Raw genomic sequence first — 15,449 nt, forward strand, 5'->3', positions numbered from 1 at the left:
TAGGCTGGACAGCGCTTGGAGCAACCTGGTCTATTGGAAGGCGTCCCTGCCCATGGCAGGGGGTTGGAACGAGATGATCTTTAAGGTCCTTCCACCCCAACCCATTCCATGACTCCCTGTAACGGCCCTGGCCGCTCTCTCCCCTGTGAGCTGCGGTGTCACTCGAGAGGACGGGAGGCAGCGAGGCCTCCGCGGGCCGCCCGTTGTGCAGCGCCCGGCGGGCACCGCTCGGGCACCGCTCCGGGCTCCCCGCCGGACCCTCCCGGTGCCGCCCCCGCCCCGCGCTCCCCTCACACGGCCCGGCCCCGTCAGTATCGCGAGAGCCGCGCGCGGGCCGGGGGAGGGGAGGGACGGTGGGGCCGCCCCCGCCCCGGGACCGCCGAGCGAGACATGGACATGGACCCGAACCTGGGCCCCGGCCCCGCCGAGGAGCCCCGCGCCTCCACATCCACCGCCCCCGCCGCCGCGCAGGACCCCGGCGCCGAGGAGGTACCGCGCCGGGGGGGCCCTGCGGGTGGTGGGAGTACGCCGGGCCCCGCCGCCCCCTCCTGCGGCCGCTGCTCGGGCCGCGCCGCCCCGGCCCTGAGGCCGCCCGGGCCCCTCCGCACCCGCTGTGAGGGCTCTGCGGGCCGGCCCCGCCCGGACACACCCCCGGCCCCGCGCCGGTCCCTCAGCATCGCCGTGGCATCGCCGCCCGCTTGCGGTGCCCCCGGCCCGGCCCTGCGGCCCGGACACGCCGGTGCCGGGGTCGCTCAGCCCCCGCTCCCCTGCGGACCCCCCGCACCCCGAGCGCTCCTGCAGGGCCCGTCCTCGGGAGCCCCGCTATTTCCCTTCCCCGGTCCCCAGGGAAAGCTGGGACGCTTTCCATAGAAGAACCGGGAGCTCCGAGGGCTGGCGGTGGGAGAGTGGGGCCGGGCCGAGGGGTTGGAGGCTGACCCGCTCTGCCCCAGCCCGCCCGGCTCAAGGTGTTCCCCTGCCCGGCTCCGGTGCTGCCCTGGTGCAGAGTACACCCCTCGAACGAGCGCGTAGGGCTGCCAGCTGGCTCTCGTTAGTTTTTTTGGAAGAAAGACAGAAGGCTGAGGCACAAGGAATGTAAAAAAAGTGACGTATTCAGGTATCCTTGGAAACTGAACAAGGTTCAACCTGAAGAATGAATCTTATAAAAACTTAGTAAGAATGAGAACTGTGCATCAAGTATTTGTGGTATTGAAGAAAATTGCAGAACTACTGATAACAACGCAATCAGAATTTTTAGCCCAGTTACTGAAAGTCTGTTTTTGTCTGTAAGGAATGCTTCAGGCTTTAATTCATTACTTATGTATACAAACAGCTATGAGACACAGTGCAGTGTAATCCTGAGCATTGCCTGGTTGTTCATGGGAGAATGTTTAAGGGCTATTTCTCTATTAGATACAACTTATTCTGCAAAACTTTATGCATGTGAACTGATGAAAAGTCAGTACTAAATGTTTAGGAATGCCTGCATGGAGAAATCATTTGAAAGCAGTGAATGGTTTCAGATATCAACTTTATGCTACTGTACCATACTGGACAGTATCATAGAATTATAGAATATCTTGAGTTGGAAGGGACCCACAAGGAACATTAACATCCAGCTCCTGGCACTGCACAGCACAGCCCAAGGAATCCCACCATGTACCTGAGAGCGTTGTCCAAACACTTCTTGAACTCTGTCAGGCTTGACTGCTTGGGTACAGCTGTGACTGTTTCTCTGGGGAGCCTGTTCCAGTACCCAACCACCCTCTGGGTGAAGAACCTTTTCCTAATATTCAGCCTCAACCTCCCCTGGCACAACCTCATGCCGTGCCCCTCCGCTTCCCTGCCCTTCAGTGTCCTCCAGGCTGAACAAGCCAAGTGACCTCAGCTGCTCCTTGTATGGCTTCCCCTCCAGGCCCTTCACGATCTTCTTTATGCCTTTTGAGTTCTTATTCCCAGTCATTTATTGAGGGTTCGTGGGGCCTTCTCAATTTAGGACTGTTACACTTACTGGGTAGAAATTTCCCGCCCTAATACTAGCAGCACTGTTTAGGGTAGTTATCAGAGATTTTATGGGGGAGTATTTTGTATCCTTGGAATACTCAGGATCTATTATTTTTGAAACTGCTGCGTGTTTGTGTTTCTTTGTGAGGTGTTTAAATGACACCAGTTTTCAGGGGACTGTCTTAATTGCTAATGGAAACTTTCTAGAGTAGAGGCAAATTGTTACCAGCGAGTTTCCTGAGTTAAAAATGAAAGTACTTTTTTTGCTGGTTAATTGCACTGAGACGTGTCCTGTTCCCTGACAAGTCAGGCCTCTAAGTGATGAAGATACATTGTGTAATGAGGGAAAAACTCTCACAGACCTGATGTAATGTTTTATGGTTCTGTGTTGTAGGAGGTACATGGTCCAGTTTTTAGTGAGAAGTATTCTTATATGAAAATGTAATCATTGTCAGGATGTAGATTTCTGTAACTCAGAACATTATGCAGAAGCAAGTTTGGATATGATGCTTGTCCCTACCACCTGCCTGGCTCCACCAGCACGAAGTAGTATTTTAGTGAAACTGCAGCATATTGCCTTCCCCTGTAAGTTATGAGGAGGAGAAGGGAAACAGGAATGCATGTGTCTTCTTTGTCTCTTTCATCAGCTTTTGATAATCTCCTGTTTGTTATTTCTGATACATTGGGAGCGATTAATGTTCAACAGAAACACTGCAGTGAGAAGCAGGGGTGGGAAAGCAGGGAAACTGTCTTTTATCTTGAAAGGTAATGTATAGGATGTGATTTTATAGTGCTGTGGCTGCAGTAACTTTACATGTCAGCTTGTTTGCTACTATAACTCAGAGTGTGTTATTCACAAATACTTATTGCAGAATAAATTTGATTTGGATGGCACCATAAGTTTTATTCTTCTGGGGAAATCTGAGTAATAAGAGAACTGGCATTGCAGCCATCTGCCTTGGGGCTTAGAAAGATAATATTGCATTGCAATTTACTTGGAAAACTTTAAGTTAAAAGGGATACTCATAATACTGAGTTGTTCTGCTTGAAGAACTGTATGTTTATCACTAACAGTTCTGAAAGTTAAGTGTAATGTTGCTTGACAGACTTTTAAATATTTGGTACCATTTTGGACTAGTTTTGCTAATTGACCCTGAATAGTTTAGATTAATTATTATTTTAATTTAATGTATTTATGGGAGGCTGATACTTAAAGCAGATTAAGATTCTGCAGTGTTACATTTTATACAGACATGAACTTTGGCAGTTCCTTTCAGTTTTTTCTGAGCATTTAGAAAACACTTTTATAATTGAATGCATCTCAAAATATATTTATTTTTTTATTGGCAGGAGGTGTGTAAAAAGGCACACTTCAAAGGCAAATTAGGAAAACTTTCCTAAATTAGGGGAAAAAATCCACCAAACGTTTTGCCAATTCAAAGTTGTGATAAACCTGCTTTGAGCTTCCCAACTGAAGACATAAATGAATCTTATAAACTACAAAAGTCAGCCATTTTAGTTACAGTTGCTGAAATTTGTTTCATCTGTAGTAAATAAGGTAGTTCTTTAGCTGTCTAAGAGGGTACCAGGGAGTGGTTGCTGCATTAATTGATTTGGTTGTTAATTTGTGTCTCTTCCTAGGCATATGCCTAAGTGTAGTTAAGCTGTTTCCAATTGAACTTGTGACTATTTATGTAGAAATGAAAACAAACAAACAAAACTCAACAAAGATGCGTCAGTCTGACATTAAGAAATCACATTTAATGTTTTAAAATATCTTTTCAATATATTAATGATACATTTATAGCAAGATCTCTGTGAAAAATTAAACTTTGTTCTCTTTCAGTAATGTCTTTCAGTGCTTTCAACATGGATCCTACTTGTAGAGATAAACACAAGGATGAGATGAATCTCCAGCTTTCTTTTTTTCTGATCATATCTCCTCTTTAATTTCATCATGGATATCATATTCTGCTTTCGGTGAAATAATATAATTAATGCATAATAATAGCATACTTACCATGTAGTTTGTAGGTTTGTTCAGTTTGATATCTTTTTGCTAAAAAAACTATATAGGAAGCTGATATTTATAAAATGTTTAACTTTTGAATTCCAGAAAAATGATCCCCCTTTTCAACTCAAACTTCCTCCAAAAGCAGCTAGACCTGAAAAAGAAGTTGACCCAGAATATGAAGAGAAGATGGTAAGTGTTTTCATGATAAAACATACTGCAGCTTTTTAATGGCACTTGATTGTTGGAACTAGATCAGCCCAGTGACAGGGGGTTATTGCAGCCTGGATGTGTCAGAAAAAACCCCAAGCAAATGAAGATTCATATGAGCATTAGTCCAGTGTGGTGTTTCTCACAGTGACTAACAGTAGGTATTTAGTGAAGAATAGGAGAACAGAGGAAGCAGGTAGTGGTAGTTCTGTTGAACACTGTCCCACTTGTCCAAGTATTTTTGTCTGCATGATTTCTGGAGTTGGAGGCTGTGGTTTTTATACTCAGCAGTTGTCAGTTGATTTTTGGTTTTGTGGTTTCTTTTTTAGTTATCCACTCCCTTCTGTGGTAAGGAGTTACTATTCAGTGACATTTTATATTTAGAACTCCCCGTTTTGTTTTGAATCTGTCTGCCGGTTTTATCTGATGACCCCTTGAGTCATGTCAGAGACATCCCTAAGCTACTTCTTAGCTGAGAGAAATACTGAAGCTTCCAGTTTTTCATCATATAAAAACATAAAGGTTTTAAATATTGATATCCTGTAATAAATGTGCCATAACAATGCAGAAGATACCTGTCCATGACACCAAGGAAGGGAGCTTGTAGTGCTGGAGAGGAGATGTAACAGAGCAGCTTCTGTGTGACAAAGAGACAGAAGCCAGGAGGATATTGCAAGGCTTGTTCTTGAATGATACATGTAGTAAGTTCTTGGTTTAAGCTGATATCTGTATCTTGTTGTACAATTTCTTAAAAGCTTTACATTTTCTTAAAAGCTTTAATGTTAAATGGATGCCTAATAATTACAGTAGAGTCTGAAAGGATTGGATACCATGGAAGTCAGGGAAGAGTATCACTCTTAAACATACTTGTATGAATACTTAATTTTTAGCCAAAGAGAAGACACACAAATCTGTTTGTTGGGAATGAGTTGAGTAAATAGCTAAACTTGTTTTCACAGTAATACATGGTGAATTTACAGCTTTCCTAAATTAGCTTGTGAGTTCAGTTGTTCTAGGAGGCAAAGGAACTAGATATCAAAAAAATCTACCTTTCATCAGGGAAGAAATAGTAATTTTTTTCCAGATCTTTGTGAAGGTGTTTCTGTGCCGGTCAGCGCTGTGCTGTTAAGGAAACGCAGTGCCCTCGTGTGGCGAGATCGTGCGTTGCGCGTCAGGCTCATTTTGCTGCCCTTTTCTTTGGCTGCTGTTACTGCTGGGGGAGCACTTCCATGTCTGTTACCTGCAGAAAGGCTCTCTGTGCTTTGTGTGTTTTCTGGAAATGTTATGATGCAGAACTGCTTTTCACTCTTGTAGTTTTTATCATGATATATAAATGACATCACATGAGAATTGCTTCAAGTGGTACAGTGTTACATGAAGCTTAGAAATGTCGTTGAGAAGCTGATAACAATTGCATTCTGTCAGATAGTGTCTGAATTCTGTTTTTTAATAAAAATACATTTTTATGAAGAAAAGTTATCTTTTTTTTTTTTAAATTCTCTTCCCCACTTTGCAAACTAGAAAGCAGATCGAGCAAAAAGGTTTGAATTCCTCCTGAAGCAGACAGAACTTTTTGCACATTTTATTCAACCTGCAGCACAAAAATCACCAACATCTCCATTGAAAGTCAAGCTGGGACGACCACGGATGAAGAAAGATGAAAAACAGAGTTTGATTTCAGCTGGGGAGTAGGTTTTATTTTTCTTTCTGACTTCTTACACTTACAAGTAACTTATGCTTTTTAACATATCTGTTTAGTTTGCATAGAGATTATTGTACTTTCAGTAAATCCAGAACTTTTCCTGTTAATGGTGTATCAATTTCTTTAAAAGCTGTTTGGTGTGTGCATGCTGATCCATCAGTGTTAATATGACCTTGGATCAGAAATGCACTTGTAAAGCAAATTGCCAGATTCTTGCCACTTACAATGCTTTGGTCTGTATTGTGGGGGTATATTGGAGCACATGAATTGAATTTCTTTTGCATGATGTTGAAATAGAAGATGCACTCCAGATGTGCTCCAGCTGCTGGTGAACAAGTCAGTGGGACCAGAGTGGAGCTAGACCAGGTTAAAACAGGCCAGTGTGCATGAGTGGGGATGTTGGATCCTCAGCACAAATTGTCTTGCTCTGCCAGTCTGTCTGTATTAAGTATTGCAGGCAGAGCCTGCGTGCAGTGCCTCTGAGGGGTTTTGGAATAACAAACAACTAGTTTTTGGAATGTTTGCAAAATGACATTCTATTTTATAAATTTTTATTTTTTTTTTTTAAATTTGAATATGTGATTCTTCTGAACGTTGTGGTTATCAAGTAACTGTCTCTAAGGCCACCACTGATGTGTCTTGTATTTCTGTGTTGCTCATTAAAAAGTGCCTTAGAGAACTCACAATACTTGTTGTCAGATTATAGTTACGGCCCTGGAGGAGAGGGCTTTATGGAATTATCCCTAAAGAATAATTTATTAACAGAACATTAGAACATGCCCATTGTAGATCAATGATTGCTTCTGTTGTAATTTGTGTTTTGAGTTTGCAGTCAGTGTGTTGAAATTATTTCGTATAAACATGACTCTTGGGTTCCTTTAGGTACCGTCACAGGCGCACGGAGCAAGAGGAGGATGAAGAGCTGTTGTCCGAGAGTCGGAAAACATCTAATGTGTGCATTCGCTTCGAGGAGTCCCCCTCCTGTAAGTATTGTGTCAACACTTCTCCAATTGCTTTGATGTAATTAAGATCTGAGCAGAACACAATTAAAATGTTCTACTTAGAATTAGTATTTTTCTACTTAGAGGAATCTTACATTTACAGATGTGAAAGGAGGAACTCTAAGAGATTATCAGGTTAGAGGTTTGAACTGGATGATCTCATTGTATGAAAATGGTGTTAATGGCATTCTGGCTGATGAAATGGTAAGCAGTCATCTTTTGGAATTTTTGTGGTAATTATTGAGCAAAATGTAACATTAAAGTGCTTATAGTATTTAATGTATGTGCAGTAGTATGCATCATTCTACAATAGCTTGATTTTTCAAATCTGAAATTGTAATGCAATGAAAGAAATTTTATTGCAAACATTTGCTATCCAGTTTGCTTTGAACAACTTAAATGGCAGAATTATATAGTAGGAAAATTGTTCAAAATTATTTCTGTATGGTATTTCACTTCAGCAGGTTTCTTTTCCCCTCCCCTTTGCCAATGCAGGGTCTTGGTAAGACTCTGCAAACAATAGCATTACTAGGCTACCTGAAGCATTACCGAAACATTCCTGGGCCACACATGGTCCTGGTCCCAAAATCAACTCTGCACAACTGGATGAATGAGTTCAAGCGCTGGGTTCCATCGTTACGTGCTGTTTGCCTTATCGGGGATAAAGATGCCAGAGTAAGTGTTCTACAGTTCAAAAGTGTTTGCATTATTTTGCAGAAATATCACTTGGGTATGTGGAATTCTCTCTAAGCTAATTACTTTATTGCAGTATATTTTAATAATCTCTAACTGTATTAATGTTGAAAATGCAAAATGTTATGCTTGTAACTATGAGGAAAAAATACCAATCAGTAGATGAAATAATGGCCTGGGATCAAAGTACAGCTGTTTGACTTGCCTCTTTCTCTGTTGTCTTCCTCTTTGATTTTTGCACCTATTTTTCTTCCATATTTGCAGTGTGACAGTGTGTACTCATTTTTCTTTATTGCACTCACTTTGTCACCTCTTTCTTCACCTTTTTTTAGGTAACTCCTCCCACTCTTTACTTGTATTTTATAAGCCTGTCTTGCCTTGTGACTAAGATTCTGTAGTAGAGCTTTTCATCTTTCATTGTGAAGGCCTTAAAATAGATATGAGGTGTTTTTCTAACTTGAAGGGGATCAACAAGCTGGACGTTTCTGTGAATTCTGTGGCTACTAATATGGATTGCATGACTGCCTGTTTACTATTTGAGGGTAGAAAGGCTCTAGAGAGGAAATAGGAGCTGGCAGTGTGCCCAGATGGGCAAGAAGGCCAGTGGCATCCTGGCTTGTACAGGAACTGCATGGCCAGCAGGACCAGGGAAGGGATCATTCCCCAGTACTCGGCACTGGTGAGGCCACACCTGGAATGCTGTGTTCAGTTCTGGACCCCTCACTACAAGAAGGACATTTTGGTTCTGGAGCATGTCCAGAGAAGAGCAACAAAGCTGGGGAAGGCTCTGAACAAGGAAATGGCCTCAAGGTGCACCAGGGGGACCTGTATGTGTGGCTTTCCCATACGGTGGTATGAAAGGATTTATATTCCTAGATATGTATCCCTTACAAAACAGGGATGGGGCGGAGGAACGAGGTATTTAAGAAAGAGAAAAGATGAGTGGGTTATGTGAGTTGTTTTGAAACACTTTTGTGGATTGTGTCTTTGGACAAGTTAGAGTTTTTTTTTCCCTACTGGTTGTATGTACTGTATTTAAATTACAGAGGAATTATGCTGAAGAGTAAATACTTAATTTTGAATAGGAGATCATTTGTGTTTTGCTTAATCCCAGCTTTCTCTGTGCATGAAGCACAAAGGATTGAAGGGTTTTGTTACAGTAACTTTCAGTTTCAGAATCTTTTGTGTGCTAGTTTAGTTCATCAGTAATGTTGGTGGAAACAGTTTTCACTGAATGTCGTATAAATTGTTCATATTTATAAGTGTTTATTAATGTAGTTCTTCTGCCTTAGGCTGCATTTATCCGTGATGTTATGATGCCTGGTGAATGGGATGTTTGTGTTACATCATATGAAATGGTAATTAAAGAGAAATCAGTCTTCAAAAAATTTAACTGGAGGTACCTGGTAATTGATGAAGCCCACAGAATAAAGAATGAGAAGTCTAAGGTAAACTCAAAATTGTTTGATGCTTTTAAATTAGTTCAGTTCCATCTGATTTGTGCAGATTTTAAGTGTTAGGTGTGGTTTTCAAAATAAAAGCCATAAGTTATTGGGTGGTAAATATGAATTTCATGGGTAGTTCACTGTCTCTAAATTTTATTGACATTGTCTTAGGTGTCAGAAACTGATGAAGATTCACTGTGCTTATCTGTACATGGTGATGATAACTATTTGTTGTATTTCTAGCTGTCAGAGATTGTACGTGAATTCAAGACAACAAATCGATTGCTGCTTACAGGAACTCCTTTACAGAACAACCTCCACGAGCTGTGGGCATTACTCAATTTTCTGTTACCTGATGTCTTCAATTCTGCAGACGTAAGTTGATGTTTGGAAGTACAATGTTGGTCTTGTTATTTTGATTCCCAGGCTGCTGTCTGTAGAGGAGAAGAATGAACAACCTAGTAAGAGACACAGGTTGTGGAAAACCAGGATTCAGGAGAAGCTCTGTGTCTTACCAAACTGTAGAGTGCTTCTGCTCTACCTAGTTAAAACAGTGCATTCTGTTAGTGAAGATAAGGCCTCAGAATAGTAATAGCAAATGTAATATTTTAAATAGTTCAATAATTATGCAAAATTTGGGAAAGGAATGAAGAATTAAGAATGTGAAACATCCAAATAGGCATAAGCCTTTTTCTATGTAGAATTTGAATAACCTTTCTCCTCCTTTACTGTTAATGTTTCCTTATACTTGTATTGCTTGCTTCTGTTATTTTTACTCTGTTGTCCATCTCATTACTTAAGGACTCTGGATTCTTTTTCTTTTTTTAACTTCTTACCCCATCGTTACACAAGCACTGAGGGGAAGGACTTGGATGCTGCAGTGATGAACATGGAAAACCGTTGTAAATGAAGCAGAGTAATAGTATTTTGTCTGCAGAGTTATGCAGTTGACTTGAATGTTATAACATGCTGGGGAACAGACATAGCATTGCAGACTGATTTTTCTTTCACTCACAGAAGTCATTTGTCCCAAGATTTATGCCACTCTCAGCTAGAATGAAAGAGACTCAATATGTGTCTGTTACAAGTACAGATGATAAACTGTTCATACCGATTGTGCTGTTTCTCACCACAGGATTTTGACTCATGGTTCGACACTAAAAATTGTCTCGGTGATCAGAAACTTGTGGAAAGACTTCATGCTGTAAGTAATTAAAGCTGTAATCACATGTCATTGTTAGCATGCACAGTGTAAAAAAGAAAACTAGATTATTTTCCCCTTCATCTCAAAGTTGCAAAGATGAACGTGAGGTATTTAGTTACAGAACTGCTTGGCAGAATTTTCATGAATTAAATATTGGAACTTACTATTATAGACACCGCTTTTTGTACCATTACTGTTTGAAGCAGACAAAGTCTGAACATGAAATGTGAAAATGAAGACTTTTGAGATCTTTTTGAAATCACTTATTATTGTGAATGGTATCTGATGCACATCATGCTAGTCTGAATAAAGGCATGTCTTTACCTTGTTTTACTGTGCATGAGATAAAAGACATTTTTCGTCTTACAGTAACAAAACAAATCAGAGAAACTACAGCATACATTGCTTATATTTGAAATGTTGGTGTGTTTTGTATATGCTGCTAGTGGAAATGAAACAGATCTTAGGTTAAAAAGAAATAGATTTTATAAGCTTATGGGTTTGGTCCCTGGGAAGAATATGGCAATCCTTACCTAGGGTTGCATATTTATGTGTGAACTTAGTCATTGGACAACTCTGTTTTGCAGACTTTAGCAGAATTTTTCTGAAGGAGTCGCTGTGACAGCAATAGATATTGGTTAGTTCTGAATACATACCAGATAATTGAGTCTGTTAATTTTGTATTTGAGGCAATCAATTTTATACATTTATCTGTATAAAACCCCTTAATTTGTGTAGGTTTTGAAGCCATTTCTATTGCGTCGTATAAAAGGTGAAGTTGAAAAGAGTTTGCCTCCAAAGAAGGAAGTAAAAATTTATCTTGGGCTCAGCAAAATGCAGAGAGAATGGTGAGTTATTTACATCAAAGTAAGATTCTTTTCTGATACACACATTGATGTTATTTTTCTTCTTATAACTGAATGTTGAGAAAGTCAGAGAAACCTGTATTTGGGGCTTTTTTAAAAAATGCACAAGTTAAAAAGAACTCAGGAAGGGCAATGAAAAGAGCTGGGAGGAAGAAAGCAGAAACGTTTTTCCTTCCTTAAGTTTGTTTGAAAGAACATATGCCTCCTAAGCTTCCTCCTTTGATCCAAGTATGTATGCACCAGTAAAAGTCTCACCTGAAATTAAAATAAAACTCTGAGGAACTACATACCCAGGAAAAATGTGAGGAAAAGGAGGCAGATCAGTGTAGCAGCTTCTGTCAGATAAGTGATATGTTTAATGCACTGTGTACTACTGAAATGAAAGATAACCCAGTAAATGACAGATCACTGTTGCTTGCAAACAGATTGCCTTTCATGTTTAGGTATGGATTTATAAATTCTTATTTGTCAGATTTTTTTTCCAAGTTTCATAATAATATAGCTCATTGTTATATAAACAAAGCAAACTCCTGCATCCAGAAATAAGTAATTGGGATATTGCAGGGTTTCATGCATGTTTTGAATGTCAAATACAGACCTGAGAGTTTTTTAAAGTTGCCTTTAAAACTTCAGGTATACAAGGATCCTGATGAAAGATATTGATATCCTGAATTCCGCTGGGAAAATGGATAAGATGCGTCTGCTGAATATTCTGATGCAGCTGCGGAAGTGCTGTAACCATCCTTACCTGTTTGATGGTGCTGAGCCAGGCCCTCCCTACACCACTGACACACATCTCATCACCAACAGTGGTAAAATGTTAGTGCTGGATAAACTGCTGGCAAAACTCAGAGAGCAAGGTGAGTACTGGTTATGGACAGCAGTGATCTGAATGCTCCTTGTAAGTAAAACTACCTTTCAAAAAGGGCATAGGTTCATTCTTGTCTTCCCTCCACTGAGAAGGCATTCATTACTTTGTGAGGTTTTGTTGGAAATTAATTTTCTGTAGGTCTTAGCACATGGAGGGAAAGAAGTCTTACAGGAATGATGAGTAAGACTAAAAATTTGGAGAAGCAGAAAGAAAGGAGAAAGGAAGCTCTACTCTTCCTTTCTTGAAGAAAATTTCCAATGAGAGGATTAGTTTGTCTGTGCACATCAGTTGTTACCTAATTATCTTACGATGGTTTGAAGTGTTCTGTTTCTTTGGTTGTGTATTTCTCCTGTATAATTTATCAAATAATCTTTCTTGAGTAGTTAAATCAATACCAGAAAAGTAACTTCAGAAGAGAGACATGAGTTAGACATAGTACAGAATATTTCACATAAATTCTCAGTCATGCTCTATATTAGCTCTGTGATAAGATTAATGTGAAAACATAAACCCAACAACAAAACCTTCTGTATTCTGTCAGGTTCAAGAGTTCTCCTTTTCAGTCAGATGACTCGCTTGCTGGATATTTTGGAAGACTATTGCATGTGGCGTGGGTATGAGTACTGCAGACTTGATGGACAGACACCACATGAAGAAAGAGAGGTATATAAAAAAGAAATTACTTTGGTTTTATGTATTAGATTATTAAGAAGTTATTACTTACATATTTATGGGTAGCTACATAATTTTTTAAGGTAAAGCAAAAATACTACACTTTTTAAGAGTGCCAAGGGCATATTTTTTCCTAACCAAAGTCCACAGTAAAGTACAATTCATTTGTTCTGCAGATAAATGAAAAATAGAATATATTGTGGACCCAATATGGATTTTTCCACTTGTGCAAATCTACAGTTTCTTACTTTGATAATTTTTTTTTATATGAAAATGGGGTAAATTTAAAAGAAATTTTATTGAAAAGCCACCAACAGTTTGGAAACTTGTTTGAAAGATCTGATACTTAATCGACACCACATTTTTTTCTTTTAGGAAGCAATAGACACATTTAATGCTCCCAACAGCAGTAAATTCATTTTCATGCTGAGTACCAGAGCTGGAGGTCTTGGAATTAATTTGGCAACTGCTGATGTGGTTATTCTCTATGATTCAGATTGGAACCCTCAAGTAGATCTGCAAGCCATGGTGAGTTAACTCCCTAATACATGTTCGTTTGTTGAAGTTGTCAATGTTCTGTTTTGTACAACTCTTTTCAAAACTCACATTTTTGTTATTTTTCTTTACTTTTTGTATACACAAGACAGCACCAAGAAACTGAGGAATTGAATGAAAAGGCATGAATAGAATTTGTGGAAGTAACTGTAGATTTTTGTCTGTAAATATTTGTCTTAATTATTTTCATAATGACAGATTACTCCTATCGAAATACTGTATCACTATTGTTTATAGAATCATTCTTAATATCTGTCTTTCCAGAAAAGAACAGTAAGTGAATAACAGAGGGCTGTTTCCGAAATAAATGATTAAAAGCATGCAGCCTTATACTTCTCTTATTTGGGAAATTTATGCTTTTGCAACCCACCTTGTTTCTGCATAAGCATAAAATCATTTGTTGGTGATGCTGGGGAAAAAAAAGTTATCTTTGGGTAAAACATAGTAAAATCTTCTCTTTCTGAGTGCTGAATGTAAAAAAAAATAGTCTGTAATTTGTTTCATGTGGAATAAAAATCATATGATCCTTCTTGCATGATTAGAAGGGTGGGTATTTGTTCAGTGGTTTGTAATATTTTTTTTTTTTTAATGCACTTAAACTCATCAAATATTTCATGTGAATAGCTCATCCTTTTGATATGCATGCTGACTGCCAATAGTAGACCAACTTCCTGGAAGCTGATGAGTGTGATCTGTGAACTTCAATAGGGTTTTCAGGAAGAAATGAATATTATGCAGGAGAGCATAAGACTTAACAGATCATTTTTAAAGGACAGTCAGAAAATCCTGGTACCCACAGCTTGAAGGATAGTTGTTTAACTTTTTTATTTAAGCTGACAAAATATTTTTATTCATGTTTTCCAGAGAGGATAAACGCAAGTTTTGTTACAAACACAAATATAGTGTGTCAGTTACAAATCTCATACTGTGTGTGTTGTACTTGTGCTGTGTCAGCTGCATGTTGATGATTTAATGTAGCTGGCTTAGGACAAGGACAGTATTGAAGCTGTGGCTGCAGGAACTTTGCCCAAGGAATCAATATGCTCAAGCCAGGGATGCCAGAGTTTCATTACCTGTGTCAAGTGAGAGGATTAGTTTGAAAGCAGTGCAAATGTGTGTGTGTGTACTGTTGTATCCCCACTTCCCAGCTGCAGTCTAGACAGACATTGCGATACCTTCATTTACAACCAAGGAGACGAATTTAGTGCTACGGAATGACTCAATCATAAACACTGTAACAGCCAGGTATAGGTAAATATTACTACACTGGTTTTACATTTTTGTATGCTCTTGAATAGGCGAGGAAGCAAGAAGTACATGCTAGTTTGAGTCTGCTGTTTCTGCAAGCTAACTGTCTATTGCTTGTGAGTTCTTGTTGCTGAACACTCATTGATTTATGTTTGTTAGGATCGTGCGCATCGTATTGGTCAAAAGAAACCAGTACGGGTGTTCCGACTTATCACTGATAATACTGTTGAAGAGAGGATTGTAGAAAGAGCTGAAATAAAACTGAGGCTGGACTCTATAGTTATACAACAAGGTATCAACTGCTATATATGTTTGTCTGCAACAGAATTGTTCAGTCCCTTAAAGTATGGTTAAATGACTGTACAAATATACAGTGTTAGAGAAAGCAGGCCTTATGTATAATAGCAGTGTACTAAATTGACCCAAGAAACCCTAATGTATAAGTTATTCACTTGTTCAGCTGAATTATTTTAAATTCTATTTCCTGAATAATGTGGATATAGACTTATATTAAGAGTCTAAATGAGAAAAGTAAACTACAGCTGAATAGATGTTACTTGGATTTGTGATGTGTTAAAAATGAGAAAAAAAAAAAGATATGTTCCATGGCAGATAAAATAATTATATACATATGCTTCTTACCACAAAAGAATTGACTGAACATTAAAACTGCTTTGTGTATCTTTGTTTAGAAGCTCTTGGAAGAATAGTTTGTCAAAAACTAAGATGCTCAAGCTAAGTTTTGAAGGTTGTTTGTATTTCCTGGAGGGTGGGCTACTGAAAGGATGATGGTCAAAATATTGGTAGCATGTTGAAGAGATGAGATAGGATAAGTGAAATTTTGGGACAGCAATTCAAATTTTGGGAAAAATATTTAGAAATTTGGGTTGAAATCAGTGAAGTGAGTGTTAAAGATATCAAATACTTAGTAGTGGTTATTACAGAATACTTTGTTGTTTTTCATCTTGAA

At 39.3% G+C, this 15,449-nt stretch overlaps 1 protein-coding gene across 2 annotated transcripts in view; it reads left to right on the forward strand.

Moving 5' to 3' along the window:
* Nucleotides 1–298: 298 nt before the first annotated feature.
* Nucleotides 299–15,449, forward strand: part of SMARCA1 (SWI/SNF related, matrix associated, actin dependent regulator of chromatin, subfamily a, member 1) — a 29,397-nt gene continuing 14,246 nt past the window's right edge. The window contains exons 1-14 of one of the 2 annotated variants that reach the window (XM_027687038.1): nt 299–489; nt 4,118–4,204; nt 5,744–5,910; nt 6,807–6,907; nt 7,029–7,129; nt 7,421–7,600; nt 8,911–9,066; nt 9,307–9,438; nt 10,199–10,267; nt 11,006–11,115; nt 11,767–11,993; nt 12,546–12,667; nt 13,052–13,204; nt 14,639–14,771. In XM_027687038.1, the coding sequence (XP_027542839.1) occupies nt 391–489; nt 4,118–4,204; nt 5,744–5,910; nt 6,807–6,907; nt 7,029–7,129; nt 7,421–7,600; nt 8,911–9,066; nt 9,307–9,438; nt 10,199–10,267; nt 11,006–11,115; nt 11,767–11,993; nt 12,546–12,667; nt 13,052–13,204; nt 14,639–14,771 (1,837 nt within the window). In that variant the 5' untranslated portion in view covers nt 299–390. Of the gene's footprint in view, nt 490–1,095; nt 1,115–4,117; nt 4,205–5,743; nt 5,911–6,806; nt 6,908–7,028; nt 7,130–7,420; nt 7,601–8,910; nt 9,067–9,306; nt 9,439–10,198; nt 10,268–11,005; nt 11,116–11,766; nt 11,994–12,545; nt 12,668–13,051; nt 13,205–14,638; nt 14,772–15,449 lie in introns of those variants that run through there. The other variant, XM_027687040.1, reaches the window with a different exon arrangement.

Source organism: Neopelma chrysocephalum, unplaced genomic scaffold (genome assembly GCF_003984885.1).
Source record: "Neopelma chrysocephalum unplaced genomic scaffold, ASM398488v2 Primary Assembly neopelma1_73, whole genome shotgun sequence".
NCBI classification, from domain to species: Eukaryota; Metazoa; Chordata; class Aves; order Passeriformes; family Pipridae; genus Neopelma; species Neopelma chrysocephalum.